This window comes from Brienomyrus brachyistius, chromosome 19 (genome assembly GCF_023856365.1).
Source record: "Brienomyrus brachyistius isolate T26 chromosome 19, BBRACH_0.4, whole genome shotgun sequence".
NCBI lineage: Eukaryota > Metazoa > Chordata > Actinopteri > Osteoglossiformes > Mormyridae > Brienomyrus > Brienomyrus brachyistius.
In genome coordinates this window covers 10,421,293-10,446,392 of record NC_064551.1, presented here as the reverse complement: position 1 = coordinate 10,446,392, position 25,100 = coordinate 10,421,293, and the positions used below count along the sequence as shown (strand labels likewise).

General features: G+C 44.0%; 3 protein-coding genes and 1 non-coding gene across 10 annotated transcripts in view; 1 reads left to right on the top strand and 3 right to left on the bottom strand.

Annotated features, from left to right (window-relative positions):
• Positions 1–493: 493 nt before the first annotated feature.
• On the top strand, positions 494–8,049 carry acat2 (acetyl-CoA acetyltransferase 2). Its single transcript, XM_048985718.1, has 9 exons — positions 494–920; positions 1,940–2,074; positions 4,100–4,281; positions 4,989–5,106; positions 5,187–5,330; positions 5,430–5,552; positions 5,718–5,872; positions 5,994–6,104; positions 6,336–8,049. Exons 1-9 carry the CDS (start codon positions 872–874, stop codon positions 6,504–6,506), a joined length of 1,188 nt encoding a protein of 395 aa, XP_048841675.1. The 5' UTR covers positions 494–871; the 3' UTR covers positions 6,507–8,049.
• A 349-nt stretch (positions 8,050–8,398) lies between these two features.
• Positions 8,399–13,537, bottom strand: tcp1 (t-complex 1). Its single transcript, XM_048985717.1, has 12 exons — positions 13,393–13,537; positions 12,724–12,809; positions 12,216–12,344; positions 11,788–11,885; positions 11,564–11,674; positions 11,020–11,201; positions 10,164–10,290; positions 9,662–9,837; positions 9,452–9,575; positions 9,155–9,347; positions 8,913–9,076; positions 8,399–8,787 (listed from the first exon to the last, which is right to left on the bottom strand). Exons 1-12 carry the CDS (start codon positions 13,463–13,465, stop codon positions 8,574–8,576), a joined length of 1,677 nt encoding a protein of 558 aa, XP_048841674.1. The 5' UTR covers positions 13,466–13,537; the 3' UTR covers positions 8,399–8,573.
• LOC125715287 (small nucleolar RNA SNORA29) lies at positions 12,015–12,152 on the bottom strand. The gene has a single exon (XR_007383999.1). It is a non-coding gene; the product is annotated as a small nucleolar RNA SNORA29 (small nucleolar RNA).
• Positions 13,538–18,266: 4,729 nt separating the features above from the next.
• LOC125714763 (pleckstrin homology domain-containing family G member 1) overlaps positions 18,267–25,100 on the bottom strand; it is a 45,407-nt gene continuing 38,573 nt past the window's right edge. For 2 of the 7 annotated variants that reach the window (XM_048985686.1, XM_048985687.1), the window contains exons 13-18: positions 24,855–24,893; positions 24,734–24,756; positions 24,407–24,598; positions 24,115–24,234; positions 21,653–23,921; positions 18,267–21,488 (exon numbers count right to left, since the gene is read on the bottom strand). In XM_048985686.1, coding sequence (XP_048841643.1) covers positions 20,440–21,488; positions 21,653–23,921; positions 24,115–24,234; positions 24,407–24,598; positions 24,734–24,756; positions 24,855–24,893 — 3,692 coding nt within the window. In that variant the 3' untranslated portion in view covers positions 18,267–20,439. The remainder of the gene's footprint in view (positions 21,489–21,652; positions 23,922–24,114; positions 24,235–24,406; positions 24,599–24,733; positions 24,757–24,854; positions 24,894–25,100) is intronic. The other 5 variants (XM_048985688.1, XM_048985692.1, XM_048985691.1 and 2 more) reach the window with 5 other exon arrangements.

Genomic DNA, 25,100 nt, shown 5'->3' with positions numbered 1-25,100 from the left:
ATTTTCCGATGAATATATGAATGTTCTCAACATATATGTTGAGAAGTACCGCATTTCCCTCTCCCCGACTACACCGTGAATATACATGGAAAAAATCCAAGAGACTGTGAAATATCTGTCTGCCTTAAAACTAGAAAATATTCGTGCATCAGGGAGTTTCGCGAGTGCACTTCCTGACGGAAGGGAATCTGATGATCCTGATATTTATGCGGACTATTAGATGTGAAATCGATCGTATTATATGTAGACGTTGTTTCCAGTAGATGGGAGACGTTTAGGTCTATGGGAATCGACAAACACGAATCTGGTTTTTAAATGAAAGGTACACAAACAGGATCATTTTAATTTTTAGGTATGATTGTATCTACATTGAGTGACAGATTATTTGGCTAAATGACGTATATATTAGGAAGAATGTTTTATATCCAGAGGTGGTCATACATAAGAAGCTTCCGAAATACGTATGATGCAGCCAATGAGGTGGCGTGATGTTGCGCATGCGTATAAGAGATCTCTTCGTGAGGATATGCCTTTCTTGGTCGCAGTTGATATTTAACTTCCGTATATTTACATTTTACTATAAATTGTATGTTGCTCAATAGAATTGCAAATTTCAGCCTCGTTGGAAGTTTAAACAAACAAGGAGGACCATTCACTTTCTAAGTTACGGCCTCCCCAATACGCTCACGTATACTACCCACGGAGGGAAAGTTGTGTATCTCTTGGGAAATACGCCAATCTACAGCTACATGCAAATAAGTACGGGTCACCTCACTATGGTTAGGTAGCACGTTGGTCTTTGAGATATTCAGATATACAGGTTTCTGCTGCTGTGCGAAGTTCCCACAAACGCCAAGGAGAATCAAGGAGAATGAACGCCGATTCAGTTGTTATCGTTTCTGCGGCAAGGACCCCCATTGGTAAAACAGAATTTTCTTCATTTTGTGTATTAATTGTATTGCAAAGCAAATTGGTTTTAGAATATATTTTGTTAACCGATTTGGTATTTTGTATTTTGTAATGTTATAAATTACAGTTTGTCAGGGTACTTGAACGTGTCACGTATAGTAGTGTGAGGTTCTTGCCGATTTTCAGAAATATTGAATAGCAATTACGGTCACACTATTGGAGACTGGAGTGTAGGAAAACAGTTGTAAATGATAATAGACAACAACTTGATTTCAATCCGATTCACTTCAAATCAATGGTATGTTTTATTAACACTATGACGCGACAGCTGGTAAATTAGCTACCAAGAAGACTCCAAGAAAATATGTAAACATTATAGACTTATCTCATTGCTCTATTGTTGCTTTTCGTTAATTTCGTTAGGACGTTTCCTTGATCGCTGTTCAGGGAGAGCACTTATTGGTTGCCCCGACCCGGTCCAGACCTCTGAGGTTGCGATTGGCTGGTAACTCGTCGTAAGGCGATAGGTCGATGATTTCCTATTGGCTGTAGAACGGGAATGACTGTAAAGTTCCTCCCCGATTAAACCAATAACCGTTTGTCATAGGAGTGTAGCTTCGGCTGACACTGAGACAGGAGCCAGCGCTGTCGAAATCAGCGTGGTATACTGAGACGGGGAAAACGAGTCATTGTCTCTTTCGTTATACTGTGACGGCATTGCAACATTAAAACTTCTTGTGTGTTTTGGAGGTGTCGTAATTTGTTAGTTGTCTTCACTGAGGTTAGGTATGTTGCACTTCAGCCATTATGGCAGGGGTCTCCAACTCCGATCCTGGAGAGCTACTATCCAGTAGGTTTTCTATCCTACCCTGCTTTTGATGAGTCACATCTGTTCCTGGTATTTGCCCGAGAACAGATATGGCTCATCAGAAGCCAGGTATGATAGAAAACCTACTGGATAGTAGCTCTCCAGGACCGGAGTTGGAGACCCCTGCAGTATGAATTCCTTATGTTTTCTAAATGTGGACAGGGTCCTTCAACGGTGTCCTGTCAAGCGTACCTCTATCCGACTTGGGTGCTGCTGTGATCAGGGAGGTCCTGCAACGAGCCTCGGTGAAACCCGATGACGTGTCCGAGGTCGTCATGGGACACGTTCTGACTGCAGGTGAACCTCAAACATGACCTGCAGCATGACGACACAGTAATCAGAAGGGTCTGTTTGTCTCTATGTTTATTAACCTGTGATTATTGGCAGAACACCATGATATGACACTCTTCACTTTCATATGGTTCAGAAACTCATTTTAATTATCTGGATTTCAGTATGAATGACACCCAAAATGTAATCGGATCATCACCAAAGTTTTAATAATACATAGCCACAATCTCATTTAACAAATGGCACACTCAGAATTTTACAATTCCATATGTTTATTGAACAAATGATTTCAACAGACAAACACAATGCCGTCTTGAAAAAAACGATAATTGAAGAAAGGTGTTCCAAAGGCATTTTACCCGCCCTGCCACATTAAAAACACACACACACACACACACACACACACAAACAAACAAACAATGCTGGATACCTGTACTTCACAACAGACATCTCTTAGTCCAATATGGTCTGATGAGATGAGATTTCAGAGGACCTCAATGGAAGACTTCTTACAAAAGGATTTCTGTAGGCCCAGGCTTCATCAGTCCGCAGTCAGGTGGATAGTTTACAGGTAGAAGAAATTCAGCCCCTCGGCTACTGACAGTGCAATAGCAGTGGATTGTAGGGTGACAGCTGTCTGTAGGTATTGCTTGCACTTGATACCTGTATTCATGTGTCAGTCGCAGACTGGGGAGGTTAAATGGAGTACACCTCCGCTCTCCCCAAAGAAACATCACTGCCAGTCAGCCACCTGCATGTTCCACCGCACTGCTGGAATAAAGTTCTGTGGACATGTACAGGACACCTTTTGATTGTGCACTGTTTTTGTAGAAAATAAAATACAGGATAACCAAACCAATATGTCCCCCCAGGTGTGAAGCATGAGTGAGGGGGTTTTATGTTGTGGGGCTGCTTAGCATAATGAATGGGTATAATGAATACCCAAGTCGTATCAGGAAATTTTACAGCGGAATATCGTGGTACCTGTTATCTTAACATAAAAGATGCTGTAAGAGAACAAATACTGCATCTTATAAGGGCTGAGTCTGAGTTATCTAGGCTTGCGTGATTTGAAGATATTGGTAAGGGACAATAACAGACATGACTGGTGATTGTGTTTATCGGGCTGCACAGAAAGTACGATAAGAAAGATTTACATATTGCCTTTCAGTTCAGCCTTCTGTATTTCTTGGGCATTTAAAGGAAAAACCGTCTTTTTTTTCTTCTAACAGAATGTTTAAAGTTTGTTTTAAATTCATGGCATGTTAGTAAATCATAATTAAATCTGAACTCTGCTGATTAGTTGATTTCCATAAAAAAAAAAATGGGAGGGAGTGGAGGGGAATGATTCTATCATCTATCATTGATTCCAATTTTTTTAATTAAAATATTGCATATTATTCTTTAGATAGGCTTCCTTTTTGGACAATCAGGCAAGACTTTCCAAAATATGTATGAACTGCAACGGTATTGTATAGACCAAAATGCCAAAAGACCTACTCCATGTGTAGTGGGTCTGAGGTTATTACAAATTAATGTGGTTCCACTGATTTCTAATTATAACGGTTCATAACGGTTAATATGGTTAGTGACCTTGATAGTTTCACTTGTCCGATAAAGATAATACAATGTAAAGTGTTGCAAACCAAATCGAGTAACCTGACCTGACCTAATCTTTATTTTTATCACTTTGGTGAAGATCAGATCACATTTTAGGAGTCACTTATCTGGAAGTCCAGCTAATACATCAGTCCTGGAGGCCAGAATCCAACAGAGTTTGCAGATTTCGCTGCTCAAACACACATTAATGAGCTAATTATCCGGTGTAGTTGGTTAGTCTGAGTAAGGAAATCTGCTAACTTTTTGCAACATTTTTCTCACAACTGTGCGTAAAATGGCTTTTTCTTTCCCCATTGCCTTTCACTCCACGTCGAATGCGTGGTTCCTGCAGACAGCTTGGCTGTCAGAGTTGCTTTTGTTAGCACGCGTTGCTGAACGTGTTCTCCCCTTTCCCGCCGGTCCTGTCTTCAGGCCAGGGCCAGAACCCAGCACGCCAGGCCGGTGTGGGGGCGGGCATCCCATATGCCGTTCCTGCCTGGAGCTGCCAGATGGTGTGTGGTTCGGGCCTCAAGGCCGTGTGGCTGGGAGCCCAGGCGATTCTCACTGGGGAGGCGACGGTGGTGGTGGCTGGGGGCATGGAGAACATGAGCAGGGTAGGTCACCGTCAAGGCCTGTTTGGTCTGAGCTGTACTGTATAGACTGCTAATGTCAACATTCAGCGTTTTCCAAAGGGACTCCTGTATATACAAGCATCCTACAGGTCGCTGCCTGTACTACCATTGAAAAAATAAGCATAGGGTCCAAGATTCTTGTCCTTTATTGTACTGTTGTTGGTACTATTGTCCCCATGCACCTGTAACTCAGAACACATGCCAATAAAAAGACTAGTCTCACAGTGTAAAGGAGTGTTCTCTTTAAGTAGAGGAGAGGAATACCATTTTTTTTTTAGAAATAAAGCAAAAACAGGTTTGTTGATGAGGCTGATGCTTAGAAATGTTTTAGGCTAAAATGAAGCCCTCGTGAACAATTGTGTTTTATTTATCAGACTGTTTAGGATTTGGGCAATTTAGGGTTAAGAGCCCAACATGAAATCACTCTGCCAGTCATGGGATTTGAATCAACAACCTTCTGATTATATGCATAGCATATAACCTTCAGTGCTGCACCCTGTGATATACCCTGCCACTTCAAATCTACTACAGGACTTTTAATCCATAGCGATTAGTCAGTTATTCATGCCTTGATGTGAATGTTGCATCCAGCGGTCTTTAAATCAGTGTGTTTGAGCTTCCAGATCCCAATATCAGCAGCTGTGTGTTGTGATATCATCAAGTAGATAATGCCTTCCTATGACCTGCAGGCCCCGCACTTAGTCCACATGCGAGCTGGAGTGAAAATGGGTGACGCTAACCTGCAGGACTCCATCGTCTCAGATGGGCTGACCGACGCGTTCCACAGCTGCCACATGGGGATCACAGGTCGGTCTTCCCACATGGTGTCTGGATGCCGTACGTTTTTGTATACCGTGCTTATGTTCTTGCACGTGCTCCCGCCACAGCGGAGAATGTGGCCAAGCAGTGGGCTGTGAGCCGTGACGATCAGGACAAGTTCGCAGTCTCCTCCCAGAATCGAACAGAGGCCGCCCAGATAGCCGGGTATTTTGACCAGGAAATCGTACCGGTAACCGTTCCATCCAGAAAAGGTAAGGTTCGCCCGTCTGCTCCGACGACAGTCACTGACTTGAGCGCTTACAACGTGCGTGATGCTGGCGAAGGTCACGAAGGTTTGACTCTGAATGCAGGACCGGTTGAGGTGAAAATAGACGAATTTCCCCGACATGGCAGCAACCTAGACGCCATGTCCAAACTGAAGCCATACTTTGTGAAGGATGGAACGGGGACTGTGACAGCTGGAAATGCATCAGGTCGGTCGGCAGGACCTGCCAACGTCTTTTGAGAGTGCAGTAGTTGCTATTGACATCATACCAACCTGAAACTGTCTTTTACTCATGGGTGTACTTATGACCCATTTAACCCACAAAGCCCTCTGTCACCCATCTCCCATGATGCTTTCTGCTGCTGTCTCACAGGGATCAATGATGGAGCTGCTGCCACGGTTCTCATGTCTCTTTCTGAGGCCAACCGTAGGGGATTGAAGCCAATGGCTAAGATCATGTCCTGGGCTCAGGTGGGCCTAGACCCAGCGATTATGGGTACTGGTCCCATCGCTGCCATTAGGAAGGCGGTAAGGGAGGCTCTGAGTCACACCCTCTACCATCAAACTCTTTATTTTATACATATTCAGTGATTTCATTTCTCTTTGCATGCCTGGTGAAAGCAGAAAAGAGGCTTCGTCTGTGTTCCAGGTCGAGAAGGCTGGATGGCAGCTGGATCAGGTGGACCTGTTTGAGATCAACGAAGCCTTTGCAGCACAGTCGGTTGCTGTAGTCCGGGAGCTTGGCTTAAGCCAGGACAAGGTAGTGCTGTCTAACCATAAGGCATTAAAGTGTGTTTTTCTCTAAACTGGACTGAAATATTTGACAAAACTTGATCCAGTAATAAAATTTGGATATTGTGGCCTCTTTCTGGATCCCATAGCAATAACTCTTCCTTGGACCTACGCACAGACTGCATTCCCAGCATGGATCCCACCCATTTGTGCCAACCTAATCCCCAACTTGCAGAAGCTAACTTGGTTTCCTCTGCAGGTGAACATCAGTGGTGGTGCCATCTCACTGGGCCACCCCCTGGGCATGTCGGGGTGCCGCATCCTGGTGACGCTCCTGCACGCTCTACAAAGGACTGGTGGCCGGAGGGGTGTGGCCGCACTCTGTGTGGGAGGGGGGATGGGCGTGGCCATGTGTGTGGAGAGAGCCTGAAGATACCCCGTTTCACTGCTAGACGGTTTAAGACATTCCGCCAGTCATTCGGTATTACAGTACAGTTACTGAGTTAGTCTTCCATAAAGTGCCAAAAAAACACACACATACCTTATTACAGAAAGTTGTGGAATATATAGGGAGTCTGAACAGTCTAATGTAAAATCAGTGTGAAAACTGGAATTGTTTACAGTATATCAAGCCTGTGATGTAGTTACAGCAACAGTTACTAGCTGGACAAATAGGGTTCAGTTAATACGATGAGAAATCACTAACTGCGTGTAAGAATGGTCAGGAATAATTTGTTATATATATATTCACACACACACACACACACACACACACAAACAAATGCTTTTACTGTATTGCTCTGTACACCATTAGCAATAAAATGTCATGGACCATATGGTGAGTGCTGTGATGTTCAGATGGACACTTACCAATGTGGGCAGGTTAAATTTCCAGCTGCTTGTAGTACAAACCGCATTGAATCAGACTGTCAGTCTGTTTACCTCTAAGAAAATGTCTGTATACAGCATAAGATGTCCTTTGGCTGTATTGTATACCTGATCTAAAAAAAATGTAAGAAATCTAACACACACACCACACAACGAATACCGTCACGTATTAAATTTTAGACGCTGCTCAATGGTGAGTTGTGCTATTTTTAGAACAGGTCCACGGGCGACTCGTGGTCCTTGGGGGCAACCTGGTGCCCACAGGCACCATACTGGTGACCCCTGGTCTAAAAACGAAGATTTCCGCGATATTGCGACTCAGCAACCCACCGTGCTGCAAACAAGCGGAGGGAGATTGAGAACGTGTCCAACGGCAACCCTTGGGTGTGGTACAGTCGAACCTCGTCACTACGTACCCCGGATACAACGTTTTCAACGTGCAGGTTTCTAATTCCCGTTTTTAGCCAATGTATTATTCCAATAGCAGCCATTGTTTACAGCATACACCCTTACAGCGTAAACTTCGATACAACAGCCAAATTTCTAGAGAAAATACGAAAACTAACCATCGTTACAACGTGCAGCGCTCTCCCCGCCCACCACAACTTGTGTTGCTACATCTACTTGTATCTACCGGATCTTCGCCCGACAATGCACATTTGTCTATTGCGTTGTAACTTCCCGCGTTAAATGAGTTGCCTTGACCGATCGTTATCGGACTGCGTAGTAATGGCTTGTTAAGCGTTGTGTGCGTATTCTTTGTTTATTAAACCTTGTGAAATACCGGTCATGCTGGTAATTGTGAATTCAGAATAATAATGGAAGTAAAGGATTTAATTTGACCAATATTTCATTAATATTTTCAGGCCAAATGCCAATTCGGATGCGAATGTTTATTTTAAAAATCCGTTGTGTATTTTTGTTGCCGTTTATTGCCGGCCGGAACTAAGTAATCGTGAGTAATTTAAGGAAAATATCAAGGATCCAAATGAGCTTTGTCGAATTATTTAACAGGTAATAATGTGTTTTTTGTTTTGTAGTCAATTTAAGGGTCTGTTCTATTAAAGTTTTATCATTTACATGGATATTTCGTGAGTTCTTTCATCCATCTTGCACTAAGTGGTTACAACGTTCTATGCTTATAATGTACATGTTTTTGATATCCCGCCTTGTACGTAGTAACGAGGTTCGACTGTATATGGTGTAAGTTGTATATGGTGTAAAGTGCGTGAACCACTGCTATAGACCATTTTACAGATTTAAATCAGTTAATCCAGTCCACCAATCCTTAATTGCCATAGACGAAAAACAATTTTGATGCATCCTACCATGAAGGATTACAGCTCCCAAAATATTTTCACTGGGGAAGAAGTTTGCCATTATTGCCACTTGGCAATTTCTGGTACCAGCTGAGAAACAAACACACAATGAATATAAACAGGAAACACAGGCCATTGAGACCTATTTATTAAGTGTCCAACACAGTAAACCCATGTTTGCAAGTGGCTTGGGAAGGCAAGTGCAAGGCCTACATACTATATGACACAGAATAGGAAGCTATGCATAAATAGGGAACAGAAACCTCCAAAGTGCCGTCAGTGACCAGCCTCTAGTCCTCCAGGGCCCCGGACTGCACAGCATCCTGGTAGGATGGCCCACCTTCCTTCTGCTCTGGGAACAGCTTGATGAGGTCATCAATACGGAGAATGGTGATAGCTGCCTCAGTGGCAAACTTGAGGCTCTTGGTCTTGACCATGGTTGGCTCATAGACGCCCGCCTGCTTATTATCTCTGGGCTTGCCGTTGACCAGGTCGAGACCAATCCTGTCCAGACCAAAAAAATGGCAGCCATTACAAGAACTGCAACCCCCACTTTCAGTGCACAACCTTCAATTTTAAATCGGAGGTAAAGCAATGCAGCAAATGTAGATTAACATCCCATCACTGACCATTTGAGGTTCTTGCGCTCGGGGTTGACTTGAGCCTCATTGTGGAAAGCTCTCAGCTTGGCGACCAAATCGGTGGAATCCTGCGCCGCATTCACCGCTAGGGTCTTTGGGATCACCAGCAGGGAACGGGCGAACTCGGCAATGGCCAGCTGCTCCCGTGAGCCCTGCAGGAGCATGGCTATGTCAGAAGAAGCCAAACGACATCCACGACACGCAATACCGTTCTACACCCCAGTCATTACCATGCTTGTCGCGTAGTTTTCCAGGTAGATGGACAGGGCTGCCTCTACAGCACCTCCTCCTGGCACCACAGACTTGGACTCCAGCACACGTTTGACCACGCAGAGCGCGTCGTGTAGCGAACGCTCCATCTCGTCGCACATGAAGTCGTTGGCTCCACGTAGGATGATCGAGGCTGAAGTACGTGCCTTGGTACTGTAGGTATGAAAGAGGGACATAAACACATTACATTAAGGGGACATGACTCTCTCCACTACATTTCAATTCTCTGAAACAGGGATCTGGAAGAAGAGCCTCACTTTTTGATGAGAATGAGCTCATCGTCACACACTCTTTCCTGGACCACCTCCTCTGCCTGGCCAAGAAGAGACGCCTCAAATGTCTCCTCCCCCTCCAAGTTAGATAGGGATGAGCAGACAGTAGCTGAAACACAAATGGATTGGATAAGCGCCATGAAACTCTTAAAGTTCTTCAGCATGTATCTGATTGGCAGGCATGTGTCCAATCACCTCCTGTTGCCTTGGCGATGCGCTTCAAATCTCTCTTCAGGACTCTGCGCACTGCCATGGCGCCAGCGTCCACAAAGTACTTAAGACACATGTCATCAATGCCTTGAGTGGTCAGGATGACATTAGCCCCCGCAGCCAGAATCTTCTGGATACGCTCCTTTGTGATATCCGACTCCCTGAAAGAACCCATTGAGAAGTACATTCACCACACTGATGCACAGAATAATCCTATTTAATTATATGGCAATAGAAAAGCAGCAGAAAATGGATTTAGAAACATTCAAGGTTAAATGATTTTGCCAGTATAATATCAGCTGTCGAGCCCAAAATGACTCCCAAAATTGTGCATTTTGGTAAGAAAGATCTCAGGCTACGGTTGATATTTCCCACGCGTATAACCACTCACACTACAGGCCAGTGTGGCAGCAATGTAAATGGGAATCCAAATAGTGAGACTGATTACATCCACTGGCAGGGGGACAGTCCCCCGTTACTGGCATACCTCTGCCGGATCTGATCGAGTTTCTCCGGGTCACTGATGACGACTTGGACGCCCAGTTTCATCTTCGTCTTCTGCAGGCTGAAGTCCAGACAGGCCACCTTGGCGCTGGTCACACGCTTCACCATACCTGAGGGACACATCGATGTTCATCTGGGGGGCATGACATGACTCATGCCTACACTGACCACCATTATGAGGCTGGACAACTCTGCTGGCACTAACCATAAAATCAAGACCACAGCAATCCCCTGCTAACCACCTAGCATCACAAAAACACAGCAAAAATTGCTGAATTACATACATACAATATACCAATCAAAACAGTGTAATATAAAACTGTTACTTTGGTATTACCATCTCACTACAGGAGACCTCACACTGATATGCAATGGTCAGAACTGCCCACACATATCAGTAGAGAGAGAGAAAAACTCCCTGCCATAATACCTAGTAAAAGTGCAGATGTTGTAGATTAACATAAAAACACCCCCACAAAACAGCTGCATATATTCACAGCCATGCAAAGGTGGGTGGACTTTCCAAACGTTTAAATGTACAGCAGTGTTTCCTAATGTGGATCCACAGTTTCTCCACATTTTTGCTTGGGATGGGGGAGGGACAAAAACGTGGACCAGATTGGGAAACCCTGATGTATGATATTAATTCCCCCCCATTAGGGTAAACACTTAAACACGTTGTTCAGTCGCAGAGGACATGAAGCAGCAACCTGCAGGCCGCCCCTCACACTCTGGGCTGGCTGCTCTCTCCCACGCGTATAGCTCCCTGCACCACCGCACAAGCGCAGCAGCAAACAGAATGGGAGACCCCCACCCCCATGCCAAAGCCGCCCCCCCACCTTGCGAGCCCACGGTACAGTTGAGGGCGTAGCCATTGACCAGGAAGCTCTCCTTTTGGCTCCGGCCGTGGGCCTTCAACACGTTCACGGAGTTGATGGGATAGCGGGCAGCGCCCTTGCTGTCCACAAACTTCACCGCCATTGCCGCGTCTACCACCATGTTCGCGAAGAAGTCTGCGTCACTGGGAGCTCCTGTCAAGGTCCACCACCAAACTGAACCACAAAGGGGCAACATTTCTGAGGGAAAAAAGACCCCTACTATACCATAGGTCACTTTTCTCCGTCTCTGAGTTTTAAATATATCTCAGTGCCCCCTTACATATGAAAAGTATTTCGATGAAGAAATCTCTTTACCCTTGCATAAAGCAATTTCCCTGCATGTCTAGATTGATGTTGTTTTGTGGGGTGGTTAAAGCCTTTGTATATGGCTGGTCCCACCTGAAATAAATAGGGAACCCCGAGTAAAAATCAAATGAAGAAAGGCAAACTTCAGCATCATCATTAATAACGGAACACGATCCGCAGGTCGCACGTGACAGGATACACGCCAATGATTTTGGACGACATGGAGGTTTTCGCAGCATTAATGAGGCACTCCCTGCCGAGGTCCTCCGTGCCAATGGTGAGATTCTCATTGATGTAGCGCACAGCCTCCCTGCAGAGGGAGATAAATAAGTACTCAGCATCGAAATACCAGCACCCTTCACCAACCTGGGGGGAAGCACGCGTTTGGTTTTTTTCATTATAACACAGTGCACAGATACTGACTTGCAAGCCAGGCGATATCCGCTGATGATAGACGTGGGGTGGATCTTCTGTTTCACCAGCTCGTCGGCACTCTTTAACAGCTCAGCTGCAATGATCACCTACAAGGTGACCACAGATCAATAAGCTAAAATTTGGCTAAAATTCAGTTTCTACAACCTATTTGGGGGCGTCTAATTTCAATCAGCTGACCAGACCTAGACCTCAACAGCAGTTTATCCACAAGAGACCACGGGATGTGCTGTCATTACATATAGAAGAGGCAGGAAGTGCAGACCTCTCCTTCAGACAATGGCAGAGATGCTCTGTCCCATTTGCATAGCCAGTCATTCGTGGGAAATAGGAATGATTGGTACTAAAATGGGACCCGGGGCAGGCAGTCGCAAAGGCAGCTCGGATGGGAGGAGTCGAGAAGCCACTGGCAAGCTCACCACTGAAGTGGTCCCGTCGCCGACCTCCTTGTCTTGGAGATCTGCCAGCTCACACAGAACCTTTGCGGCTGGGTGCTCAACCTCAAGCAGCTTCAGGATGGTGGCACCGTCGTTGGTGATGGTCACATCCTGCACACAGCACAACACTGTCACTGATAATCATTATCAAAGGTGGATCGATCAGGTCCAGAAAGTAAAAATCCAGATCAAGATTTTGTTTCAACCAACCGGCCGAGTGAAAAAAGTCACACAGTTCTCAACTGGTTGGTTGAATCTCAATCTTGGACTGGATTTTTGCTTTCTGGACCTGAAATGTCCACCTATGCTCATCATACATCATTTGCACTCAGACTGACAAGTATATATGTTCTCTAGATTATCCTTGATCTAGTATCATTCAATAAGTATAAGAGATTACAACCTTACACACTTACACATAAAAACCTGATCTATTCTACATTTCTGTAAAATCACAACTCAATACTATCCAGCGCCTAAGCGTACTTACTCCTATGTCATCCACCAACATTTTATCCAGGCCGACTGGACCGAGGGAACTTTTGACGATGTTGGCGATGGAGGATGCCGCCATGACTGGAAAAGTGGACAAACGCCATCATTAGAGGACCATCTCAATGCTCAATTGCGCATCCCGCCCCCCTTAAGGAAGCGCCTTACGTGTGACTGACATAAAGGGAACGTACAGAACAAAGGCCATTTAAAAAGAGGGATAATGGAATCCAGCCCTAATTATGCAAAGCACGATGAATGGAGGGATGGATGCATGCATGGTGCACAGTCGCACCCTTAACGCGAGAGAATAAATAACGATCGGCACTCACAATGCCAGCAGAATGAACGGAGCAGCTAGGCTAACATAGCCACTGAAAAGGAAGAACAATCCGCCTCTCGATTTAACTCGCTAAATACAAGAAACGGCTATGGTGGAACGCTTGTACATTATAATAATTCTTAATATGGACACAAAATGGTTTTTAAAAATATGAAAATGAGCGATCGAGTAGGTTAGCTAACTAGTTAGCTAGCTAGCCTAAGGAAGTATAGCACACGTGTCTGAGGTGGAGCAGCAAGGCGCCGGCTGTGTCGCATCTACAAATGTCCTGCGCTCCAAAACACAAACCTAAAAAAATGCGCTTGAGTAGGTAATAAACCTCACCGTTCTGAGTGCGAACCGACTCCCCGGTCGTCCTCTGACCGAGGACGTTAAGCGGACCCTCCAGTACAGACATCGTTATCCGCTACTTCCAAACACAAGAAAGAAGCCGCTTAAGCACTGTGGGTAATGGGGCGGGCGCGCGGAATTCTGGGTAAACACTGGCGCTGTCTCGAATGTTCCAGAATATTTCACTGTAACTATGAAATATTTTTTATTTAATGTTCACTTATATATCTTTAACTGGTGCATTCTTACTGTTTTTCATATTTCCTATGGCGATTTTAGTTATCATTTACTATGACAGTATTTTTTGTGTGTACTACATTTCCCATGAAACAGGAACGGCTTGTTTCCTTTTCCTTTTAAGAGTAAAATTGCTTGTCCCAAATCGTGCCCTATGCCCTAAGAGCTCCACATTCGGGATTACAGTTTCCTTTGTAATGTTTTGGAGCTGGCTGGATTCAACTAAGGGGCAGCATGGTGGTGCAGTGGTTAGCACTGTTGCCTCACACCTTTGGGACCCAAGTTCGAGCCTCCCCCTGGGTTACATGTGTGTGGAGTTTGCATGTTCTCCCCATGTCGTTGTAGGGTTTCCTCCAGGTGCTCCAGTTTGGAACATGGATGGATTTAACTATATAGAAGAGCATGGCTCCCATTCACAAATGTCTTTTAACAAGTGATGCATTACCTCTAGCCCTGATGTCAATCAGGTGCTCCATAACGGGGTTCAGCCCCTTTGAGCTGCAGATGGGGATTAAACCAGTGATTTTCTGATCACTAAGTGAGTCTTAACCCACTTAAGCACACACTGCCTCAAAATGATGGGAAAGTTGCTTTTGGGGGTATGAATCACCAACATCCAGACTGCATTTGGAAAATCATATATTTGTTATTCTTTTATTAGTCATTTTAAATATTATTAAAAATACACACACATAATTTGGCAAGATATTTTATTGTGATACAAAAGTAGTATAGAATGACTATCAGCAAATCTGAGTCAAGGATTTGAAATGTCACATTTTTTTCCTGCAGTGCTTTGCGCTGGAACATGCAAATGCTCAACTTGTTTATATGCACTTACAGCTGTTGAGTTAAGACATTCTGATATTAATCCAGAAAAATAAACAATTACATTATTAAATGCACCAGCACTTATCAGAATAAAAAGCCCTCCACAACTGCATATTTGACCTGCAGATATCTGACACTTCCTACAGGAAGAAAAACTAACTTAATCATTTATGCCTTATCATCCCAATCAGTTTGTCACTGACCAGGTTATATTTTTAAAGTTGCCAAGAGTTTTCCAGTAATTTATTGCAATTATTTATTACAAAGCCTGCTTAAAAGCACATTTTTTTATGTTTTCAAGGACCTAATGTTCTGTTTTTATGATTCCAAATAGAATCAAGGCGGAATATGTCCAAACCGCACTGAATTTAAAATGTCTGGTTACACCAGCCAACTTCATTGCATAATACTCAACCATCAGACAAACGTAGCCAAACAACTTCAATGTAAATAGGAGGCTCCAGCACAAGCCATCCTGTATTAGCTAGCATTTTTATTTCAGACTGAGGATTTTAGGTTTGACTGGACAAATCTCCACTGAAGCTAAATGCTTAAAGTTAAATGATTTTGCTTTTTAAATTCTTCTGAAAACAATGCCAAAAATAAATAAATACATGAGTAGACCAGTGCTTATGCAAGTATGGAATGCTATGTCAAACTGGAAACCGGTCTCTCATTGGATATGGTGCAAGACAGGAAATTTCATTGTCTGACATGCAAATAAAACCACTGGGGAGTGGATGGAAAAGCATAAAACTTTATTATGTTTCTGCAAAATATGCCTGCCATTCTTACCACAAACCTTAAAACATCATTTAACTATATGTAGGATACAGAAGCATGAGTGAAAGCAAGTGCTAGATATGCATATAAAACACAAAGAACCAAAAAACCAACATGTGAGTGCTAGGTATTAAGTAAATATTGCATATTTTCCAGCTATACCCCATTATCCATGATTTTGAAATAGTACATACAGTTCACACTGTAAAAGTCAGTCTCATATTGGCTACACATTAAAATAATTATACTGACATTGCATTTATATATTAAGCAAAGAGAGTGGCAACTGTTATAGCTGTTATAGCTGTATAATTGCTGATTATACAGAAATGATAACAAAAAGTCACATACGCTATATGGACAAAAGTATTGGGACACTTGGCCATTACACCTACAGGAACTTTTATGACATCCCGTTCTAAATCCATCCATTTTCTGAAACTGCTTGTCTTATTTAGGGTTGTGGGGGGTCTGGAACGTATCCTGGAAGCTATGGGCACCTCCCCCTTCCTCTGAAATCCATAGGCATCAGTATGGAGTTGGTCCCCCCCTTTGCAGCTATAACAGTCTTCTGCGAAGGTTTTCCACAAGATTTTGGAGTGTGTCTGTGGGACATTTTGCCCATTCATCCAGAAGAGCATTTGTGAGGTCAGGCACTGAAGTTGAGCATGAAAAGCCAGGCTCACGATCTCCGTTTTAGTTCATCCTTAAGGTGTTTGATCATGTTGAGGTCAGGACTCTGTGCAGGCCAGTCAAGTTCTTCCACACCAAACTCATCCAACCATGGCATTATGAACCTTGCTTTGTGCACTGGGGCACAGTCCTGCTGGAACAGGAAATGACCTTCCCTAAAGTGATCTGTTGGAGAAAGCGCCAGGCTTTGCACTCCAACTCTGCACACAGGACCAAACTATATGTTGGAGAAAGCGCCAGGCTTTCCACCCCAACTCTGCACACACTATGAATTACGAGACAACACACTTTAAAGTTTTACTCGCGCAAGGGTACCCACACTCTCAGCAGAATGTGCTACAAAGGGTGGTTCCCCTTGGCTCCTTTATTTATAGTCAGTGGGAGGCGCAGGGGTCTCGCAAAATAGGGAGGTGAGAGCAAGAAGAGAAAGTTCTGGTTTTGCTTAGGTCGGCAGCTGTTGAGCACATACTCAGGGTACGTGCAAGCTGAATGCTATTATTAATATAATCTAAAGTATGAGGCTAGAGGAAAACAAAATAATGTATATACATATTTACACTCATTGCTGATTATACAGAAATGATAACAAATGATTAATAACAGTTTCTTCAACCTAACATGTTCCCACAAAATTAAAACCATACAATTGTTCAAAATGTCTTGGTATCCTGAAGCATTAAGATTTCCCTTCACTGGAACTAAGGGGCCTAGCCCAACCCCTGATAAAAATCCCCACACTATTATCCCTCCTCCCCCAAACTGTACAGTTGGCACAATGCAGTCAGGCAGGTAACGGTCTCCTGACAGCTGCTAAACCCAGACTCACCTATCAGACTGCCAGACAGAGAAGAGTGATACGTCACTCCACAGAACACATTTCCTCTGCTCCGGAGTCCAGTGGCGTTGTGCTTTACAGAACTGTATCCGATGCTTGACATTGCGCTCGGTGATGTGAGGCTTTGATGCAGCTGCTCGGCCATGGAAGCCCATTCCATGTAGCTCCCGGCACGCAGTTTTTGTACTGGGGTTAATGCAATTATGTGGAACTGTACAGTTAGTGAGTAAACAGAGCACTAGCAACTTCTACGCACTATGCACGTCAGCGACCCCGCTATGTTACCTTATGTGATCTGCCACTTCATGGCTGAATTTCTGCCGTTCCTAAATGCTTCCTCTTTGTAATAATACCACTTAACAAAACCAATATACACTTATTAAAAAAACAAATATTAAAAAGATAAAAACCAGCCAACCTTCCATCCATATACAGCCTTGCGTCAAAGACCAGGCAGGATAGAACAGCCCAAGTCTAGCGGATCGAAACCACATTGCTACTCTCTGCACCCCCCTTTTTAAAATATTAAGTGTTTTAAATGTAATATTTCTTTAATATGATTCCAATAATGATAATCAATTCTCTGTATTTGTACGGATCTCAACGGCGCCACGGTCGGCATCGTGAGAATTAAGCCACTAATCTTTTTCAGACATGTTTTGTTAATTATATATATAATGTTTAATGTGGTTTTGTTGTCATGAAGCACCAAATTCATAGCCTCGATGGACACGTAATTAATGTATATTGAACGTTAAAGACGGACCCAAACGCATTTACCAAGTTTAAAAAAACTGTATCGTGCAATAGCAGCGTTGCCAAGTCTCATTCCTGTGGCGTGACAGCAAACATCAAATACACACATGCATTTCTTGACTCGATTTTAGCTAATCGATACCTCATTGACCTTTTAAAACTAATTAATCGATTTCATTTGAGATGTAACAAATACATGTAATGTCTGGGGTGCCCCTGAGGAGCGGTTTGGGAGCAGAAGCGGTGTTCTAGCCATCCAACAAGTTATCAGTAACTCTTTGGAAAATGGAGGAAATCCTTGTGAGATTTTGTTGTGTCACTCTTACATTCTCTTATGTTCTCATAATAAATTTTTTGTTCTGAGCAAATATACATTTACAACCCAGATAAACGGCTTAAAACATTTCCGTTGACTGCCTAAGACTTTTATACAATATACTGTATAGTTAGATATGTGTAGGCTTATCTTTGGAAAAAAATATTTTCCCCGAATGCTCTTCCGGAATATGCCACTAGGGGGCGACATATGACAAGCTCTGAAGTGTATCTGCAGTGTACCTTGCTTTCCTTTAACCATAATCCTCTATCCCTCAACTTTCTATCCGTTTGAAACTGATCCCGCTCTCTCTCACTCCTGTTGACTTCTGGCAAGAGAAATGGTTCCTTGAACCGGTACTTGTCATGTAGTCTCTCCCTTTACCCCAGTATCTCCCCACTTCAAAAATACGAGAGATTTATTTGACATTTTAATTATACTTTATTTCCTCCAATACCTTTTTTCCCTACAGAAGGACAACTAGCCAGTTAAAAACTTATAAACTAATATGGTGATAGCATAGCTATAGCGTACAATTAAGTTTCCTAAAATATACTTACATCTTTACAAAATGTTTACAAATCAAATGTAAAAAAAAAGCAAAAAGTGCAAAAAGGTCCGTTTCAATGAACAAAAAAAGTTTGACAATCCCCAAAATAAGAAGCAAAAACATAAAAACAAAAACTACGAAGTCACATGAATACACAACGTATTTGTATTTTCTACATTGTTTGGTGTATTTACATTGATAAAAAGCCTTGATTGTGCATTAGAACATTTAGTTGTATTTCAGAAAGGGTAATTCAACAGTGCTTTAAGACCAACCTTTTATAAATAACATTCACAGTATCCTTTTGAACAAAATTACCCATTGCCAAAATATCCCAAATTACCCCAAAAAACCTTAAATAAATAAATTATTCAGCATTTTATCTATGGACTGGCTGTAATTATTAACAGTTCGAGGGGAACTAATTTACTTTTTAAATGAAATATGAGGGAAACCACATACTGCAAAACAAAAAACAAAAACAAACCGTGACATTATCTGTACACATACGGTCGATGCCCAGTATATTGTTGAACGATAGGAAACATTTGACGTTAAGTCCACATCATTGTCGACATAAATTCTCATCATTTGGAATAATTCAGACTGACCCCAGATTTAACGAAAATCCTGACAGAACTAAACTGTATACATTTCCTTTCCAAGGACGGACAAAGAATGGACCCCAGACGGATCACAAAAGGTGAATGTTAAACATGCAATCAGTAGTGTCGATATGTGCACTGGCGAGAGAGAGAAATTAACTCGATGTGAAAATATACAAGTACAGTACTGTTTTAACTTTCTTCCGTGGTCCCAGATTTTCAGGTTTTAGTATTTTAGGCTCTTAAGATGCATGATGTTCTGCTACAGTAAGACAAGAAATATGGTGAACTAAAATTTACCAACATTTTGCACAGAGTTTGCAATAAATATGTACTTCTGATGCCAAGTAAGTTCTTCAAGACAGCCCATTAAAGCATGATCCCTTGTTCATTAGGTTGGTACGTTAGCAAACCTCAAAGCATGATCCTTTAACTTGGATATTGCTGCAAACCCTTATAGTCCTATTTTAAAAACTACATTTGCAATTGTACGACTATATATGGATATTTCAGGCATACAAAGCATGCATACAGCCTCTCACTGGATATTTAACTGCCATTATTAGCTGGTTTGTAGGCGAAGCTCCTGAGTATTAAATACAGTATACCTGCTAAGTACATTAAGTTAGCATATAACAAAGTAAACTCTGGTAAATGTCATACATTCTCAAGTGACAACTGATGTGCACAGTTAAAATAGACTAAAATAAGGATGGAGGTTTTTTGGACAGGCTTAGCATTTGCTAATTAAATCAAAACCAAAACAAGCACTAAAGCAGTATCAGATACAACTAAAACTAATAATTTAAACTTTTGCTTTGCTACATAAAAACAAGTTAGTTGGTTTTGTTTCTCCAATTTAATTTTTGTCAGTTAACACTGATAATTACAATTCTGAATTTTAGCCCCAGTCAGTCCTTGCATTTGTATGAGGTAAATCATGGGGTGGGGTTGGGGGGGGGGGGGTATAAGGAGATATCCTGCCCCCCTCCCACGAAAGTATCAAAAAAAAGTTTTGATTTATATGGCACAGTAATACTATATGGTGAAAGTTACTCAGTAATTCAGATTTTTCTATGTCCACAGTTTGCTGAAGCCCACAGAAACACCAGCTACATACAAGTTGCATTAAATTGGCCACAGCTTCTAAAAATATAATCCCTTTGGAAACATAACCCTATAATCTGATCAATGTGTTACTTTCAGAGTAATTAAAATATCTTCATTGCTATGTAAACCATGATAAATCTAATTACATTAATTACATTTCTTAAATATACATACATAGTGTTTTTAAAGTTTTACCAAGTACAGAAGATCTAAGTTACCGTCAGGGAATCTCTCAGAACCAGATCAAAGCAGACACTAGACCGTGTCACGCAGAGCCTCTTTACATCGGCGTGCAGTAATAGTGTACGAGAGCGGATGATGGGCCTCATGCAAAACTGCTGGAACTCAGGCAGTGGAATTTATCCCTCAGGGACTGCACAAGGTTCTGCTGGGAGACTTGTGGCTCGCTCCACAGGTAGTGGGCCAGGCTGTCCTGGTCGGGGAATGCAGGGGGCGGGATGCGGGGGTTGGTTCTGATGGGCGTGCAGGGGAGGCTGATGGACGGTCCTTGGCCTGCACGCTCAGCTCGGGTCACACAAGGTGTCGATATAGCCAGCGGCTCCTTGTGCTGCCTTCCGTCCTCGAGCTCTTCGTCGTCAGACTTGATCTCCACGTAATCGTCATCGTCGTCGTCATTGTCCTTGAAGTTGGCGTGGTAGTTCTGAGTGGCCCGGAGAGCATTGGACGAGGGACTATTGCTCACCACCACCACCACCTGCTGCGAGTCCTGGAGGGTTAAATCAGAGTAACGTTCGGGAAGACTGGACTGCCGCCCTGAGTACCCAAGCCTGGCGAACGCAGATCCCCAGCTCCCCCCACCCGTCAAGCTAATGCCGAGACCTGCAACGCTGTCCCCTCCCAAATGATCCCCATTCTTGCCACTTGCAGCTATGGAGGAAGACGACAGACATCTGTTATAAGGAAGTGCTTTGGCAGACTGGGTTTGTCGGTCCAGAGAGTTATAGACATGCTGATGGCTCAAGTTCTCTTTGTTGGGCTGAGCCATGCAAGCACTCCACCTCTGAGTGGGAGACTGTGGAGGAGAGGAATATTTGATGGTAGGGATCGGGCACACCAGGCTCAACTGTTTCTCGGGAGAAGATACCAAACCCTCCCTCTGAAGGGCAGCTTCATTTACACAGGAGACAAAGTCCACCAGCTCCCCATTACTGTATGTGGAATTGAGCCAGTCCTCATCCACACAAGAGTCACTGGCATGGCTTTCAGAGCTGCCCTGAGGTGGGGCCAGTGAAGGGGAAGAATGCAGACATGGAGGCTCCAGGGTGGCATTCTCTGGATCATTCTGCTTGCCAGGGGGCATATCTTTGAACGGGATCTGATCGTACAGCTGAGAGTACTCTGCAATTCTTGCACCTGAGAAAAGAAGGAAAACTTCATTCATAAAGGAAATGGGAGATTCCCTCTGCACCCCTGCTTTCCTTTGAAAGCAAAGAGATTCCTAATTAGTCACATTCACATAGACACATTTTAAAAAATTCTAACATACACGTGTTGGAAATTCATAAATAGAGCTTTACCAATTGCAGTCCCTCCTTGTTTCTTTTCTTCCAAGATATCTGCCAAATCCTTCTGCTTTGACTTCAGCCGGCTAACGGTATGTTCCTGCTCTGAACTCTTTGTCTTCAGCAGTTGATTAGCTTTCTTGATCTTCTGGCTATACTGCCTTGCCATGAGATACACCCTATTCTTGGTTTTGTCTCCGAAGTCTAGGGAGAAATCCATGGCACCCGGGAAGAGGCTACTGGAGGAGTCCAAGGTGTTGTCAAAGCTGACAAAGTCCCTGGGGAACAGGCCACCGCCAAGGCCAAGCAAGGCTCTCTCTCTTGGCGATTCTCCCTTCTCTTTCAGGGTATCTGGCTCATCCAGTCTAAAGCTACCACTGCTGAATCTAGCCAGCTTGCTCTTAATAGTCTTGGTGCTCCCCAAGTTCTCTACAACAACAGAAGAGGACACTGGGGGCTCCAGAATCTCAATGGCCTCTTCTCTAAAAAGCCCTGGACCCCGTCGCCCAGAGGTGCCTTGTGCTAGTCTCCCTTGCTTCGAGGATTTCAGTGGGTTCTCCTGCTTTGTCACCTTGACAGGACTCCCAAGCCTTGAGGATTTCAGCGGACTGTCCTGCTTTGTGGTCTTGATGGGGCTCTCCTGCTTTGAGGATTTTAGCGAGCTCTCCTGCTTTGCTGCCTTGATAGGGCTCTCCTGCTTGGAGGATTTCATTGGGCTCTCCTGCTTTGTGGTCTTGATGGGGCTCTCCTGTTTTGTGGTCTTGATGGGGCTCTCCTGCTTTGAGGTCTTGATGGGGCTCTCCTGCTTTGAGGATTTCAGCATGCTCTCCTGCTTTGCTGCCTTGATAGGGCTCTCCTGCTTGGAGGATTTCATTGGGCTCTCCTGCTTTGTGGTCTTGATGGGGCTCTCCTGTTTTGTGGTCTTGATGGGGCTCTCCTGCTTTGAGGTCTTGATGGGGCTCTCCTGCTTTGAGGATTTCAGCATGCTCTCCTGCTTGGCCACTTTGAGGGGGCTCTCCTGCTTTGAGGATTTCACTGGGCTCGCCTGCTTTGTGGTCTTGATGGGGCTCTCCTGCTTTGAGGATTTCAGAGGGCTCCCCTGCTTTGCTACTTTGAGGGGGCTCCCCTGCTTTGAGAACTTCACTGGGCTCTCCTGCTTTGTGGTCTTGATGGGGCTCTCCTGCGTCGAGGATTTCACAGGGCTCTCCTCGCCATTCACTGGGAATGCAGCCGTAAGCCTGTCCTGCTTCTTCTCATTCTTCTTGATGTAGTTTTCCAGGTCATTCCAGATCTCATCCACCTTCTCTGACATAGTGCCTGCAGGGGACCTGTGCACGAGGGAATCTGAAATGGAGGGAGAGTCCATCTCCACAGAGACCTGGCGTTCGTCTTCATAGCTCTGCAGACTGTCCTCAGAGAGAAACCTGTCCAAACTATTGCTACCAGTTGAAATCGGTTGGAGAAACATGGTGTCCTGTTCGCCCACAGCTGGACTGTGCAATGGCTCTGGAGGCTGGTCCAAGAAACCAATGGTGTCATAGATGTTTTCCTCCACAATTTTCAGTTCACATGTCCCAAAAGGAACACTATCCTTGGATGGGGAAACGTAAATATCAGACGAATTTCTGGATTCAGTCATTCCTGTAGACGTGGCAGTTTGTTCTGCCTTTTTTGCTTGTTTCTCCTCCTTGGTTACCTGAGGATATTGGGTGCTCTCCGGTTCTCTGCAAATTAACCCCATAGACTTCAGGTCCTCATAGCTGATGTTATCATACACATTTTCAATATCGTCAATGGTGAGCTGCTCCGCAGAGCCTGAAACACTGCTGGAGGAGTCTATCTGCAAGCTGTCCCGGGGACTGCCAAGCTTCTCCCCTGGATCTGGAGCCTTGCTGTTTTTCTCACCAACACTGCTGGCACGCCGCAGAACTTTCTTGCTGCTGGATGGCGCCTCAGTGTACACTGGTGCCTGCGTTTGCTCCATGTGCCAGCTACAGGGGCGACCAGATCCACGACTACTTCCCCCTTCTTGGGAGGCCACTAGGTCTGGATCAGATGGCTCTGACGGCATAAACATCTGGTAGAGGTCCTCTTCATCCTCTCCCTGAACGGTCTGCTGCCGGGTTGGAAACATAGCACGTCGAATCTTGTGATCTGTCCAGATGTTTCGAGCTATGTGACCACCAGAGATCATGGCGGCAAGGTTGGGGCTTTGAGGACGAGCCAAGAGGCCCTCGGTTCGACAGGACATGCTGGGGTCCATCTGAAGAGAATCTTTAACAGCCTGCGAGACAAAAACAATGATACTATAAAGTTCAGGCAAAACGTATGCAAAATATCACCATAGTATATTTACTAATTGGAAAAAGTGATTGACCAATGAGAACTTTACACTAGTCCATAATTACAGGTTACACCAAAAACATAAGTTCTATGTACTGTAAGAGAGGGAGCTTTGGGGGGATTAATCTAGGTACCTGCAAGTCCTGCACCCCGATATTACAATCACGCCATTTGTCAATGCAGTCAACTGAAGCTTGCGGGTTGAGTCTCTTCATGGTTCCTTTCCCTTGACCTTTTGACTTCTTCCCTTTAACCTGCAGACAAAAATTTACCTAGCTGTTTCTATGCCAGATCTAACAAAGAATAAAATTGCAATTCCGGCCAGCGCATAAAGGAACATTTTGATTATGTGATTACACCAATGACATTGGCGGTATTGATATCATAATTTATTATATTGCTAAGCCCAACATCATGGCAGCTCACCAAGCCTGGTTCAGCACCATTTTCTGCTTCTGGAAGGTGTGGGTTGTCATCACAGTCACTAGGCTCTGCTGGGTCCAGAGACTCCTGTGATTGGCTGACCAAACTCCTGGTTCGGCCAATCGAGGCCAGCAACCCCTCTCTGGGGCTGAGCTGGGACATAGGTGACAGAAGGGCCACTCCTAGACTTCCCCGCTGTGAAAAACAAATTAATTTTTAGACCATAAGTAATCCATACCTAGCCTCTGTTTAGCATTACATTTGTGGTCAAGTTATCAACTAGTCTAAGAACAGCTCAAGTTGAGGCAGAAACATAATAGAGAGGCTTACCTTTTGTGGATCAGGATTAGTGCCTGAGATGAATTTAGGCAAGAGAGAGAAAAGGGAGTTATTACATTGAGCTCCTTTCCGTGGTCAACACACAACGGGTTCTAACACGCCCGAAACTCACCACTTTGCTTTGCGTTTTTCAGCAGTCTTGATAATGGCTCTGAAAAAGGACAGAAAACCGCAGATTAACTACAGGTCATGGAAAATCATCAAACAAACCATGACTAAATCAAATACCATTCTTCCAGGATTCTTCAGCCAATAGCGTGCCATTGAACATACCCCTTATTCCATCACTGTTACAACAGGGAAACACCGACATGCATGTTGCTAATCCTGCACTAATCCTGCGCGAGAGGCGCGAGTC

Coding starts and splice junctions, on each gene's coding strand:
- tcp1 (XM_048985717.1), bottom strand. CDS start 13,465: ATGTCTGTACTGGAGGGTCCGCTTAACGTCCTCGGTCAGAGGACGACC. Junction 12,345..12,723: donor TGTTGGTGGATGACATAGGA/GTAAGTACGCTT, acceptor TGCTGTGTGCAG/GATGTGACCATCACCAACGA. Junction 8,788..8,912: donor GAGCGCAAGAACCTCAAATG/GTCAGTGATGGG, acceptor TGGTCTGGACAG/GATTGGTCTCGACCTGGTCA.
- acat2 (XM_048985718.1), top strand. CDS start 872: ATGAACGCCGATTCAGTTGTTATCGTTTCTGCGGCAAGGACCCCCATT. Junction 921..1,939: donor TGCGGCAAGGACCCCCATTG/GTAAAACAGAAT, acceptor AAATGTGGACAG/GGTCCTTCAACGGTGTCCTG. Junction 5,553..5,717: donor GACAGCTGGAAATGCATCAG/GTCGGTCGGCAG, acceptor GCTGTCTCACAG/GGATCAATGATGGAGCTGCT.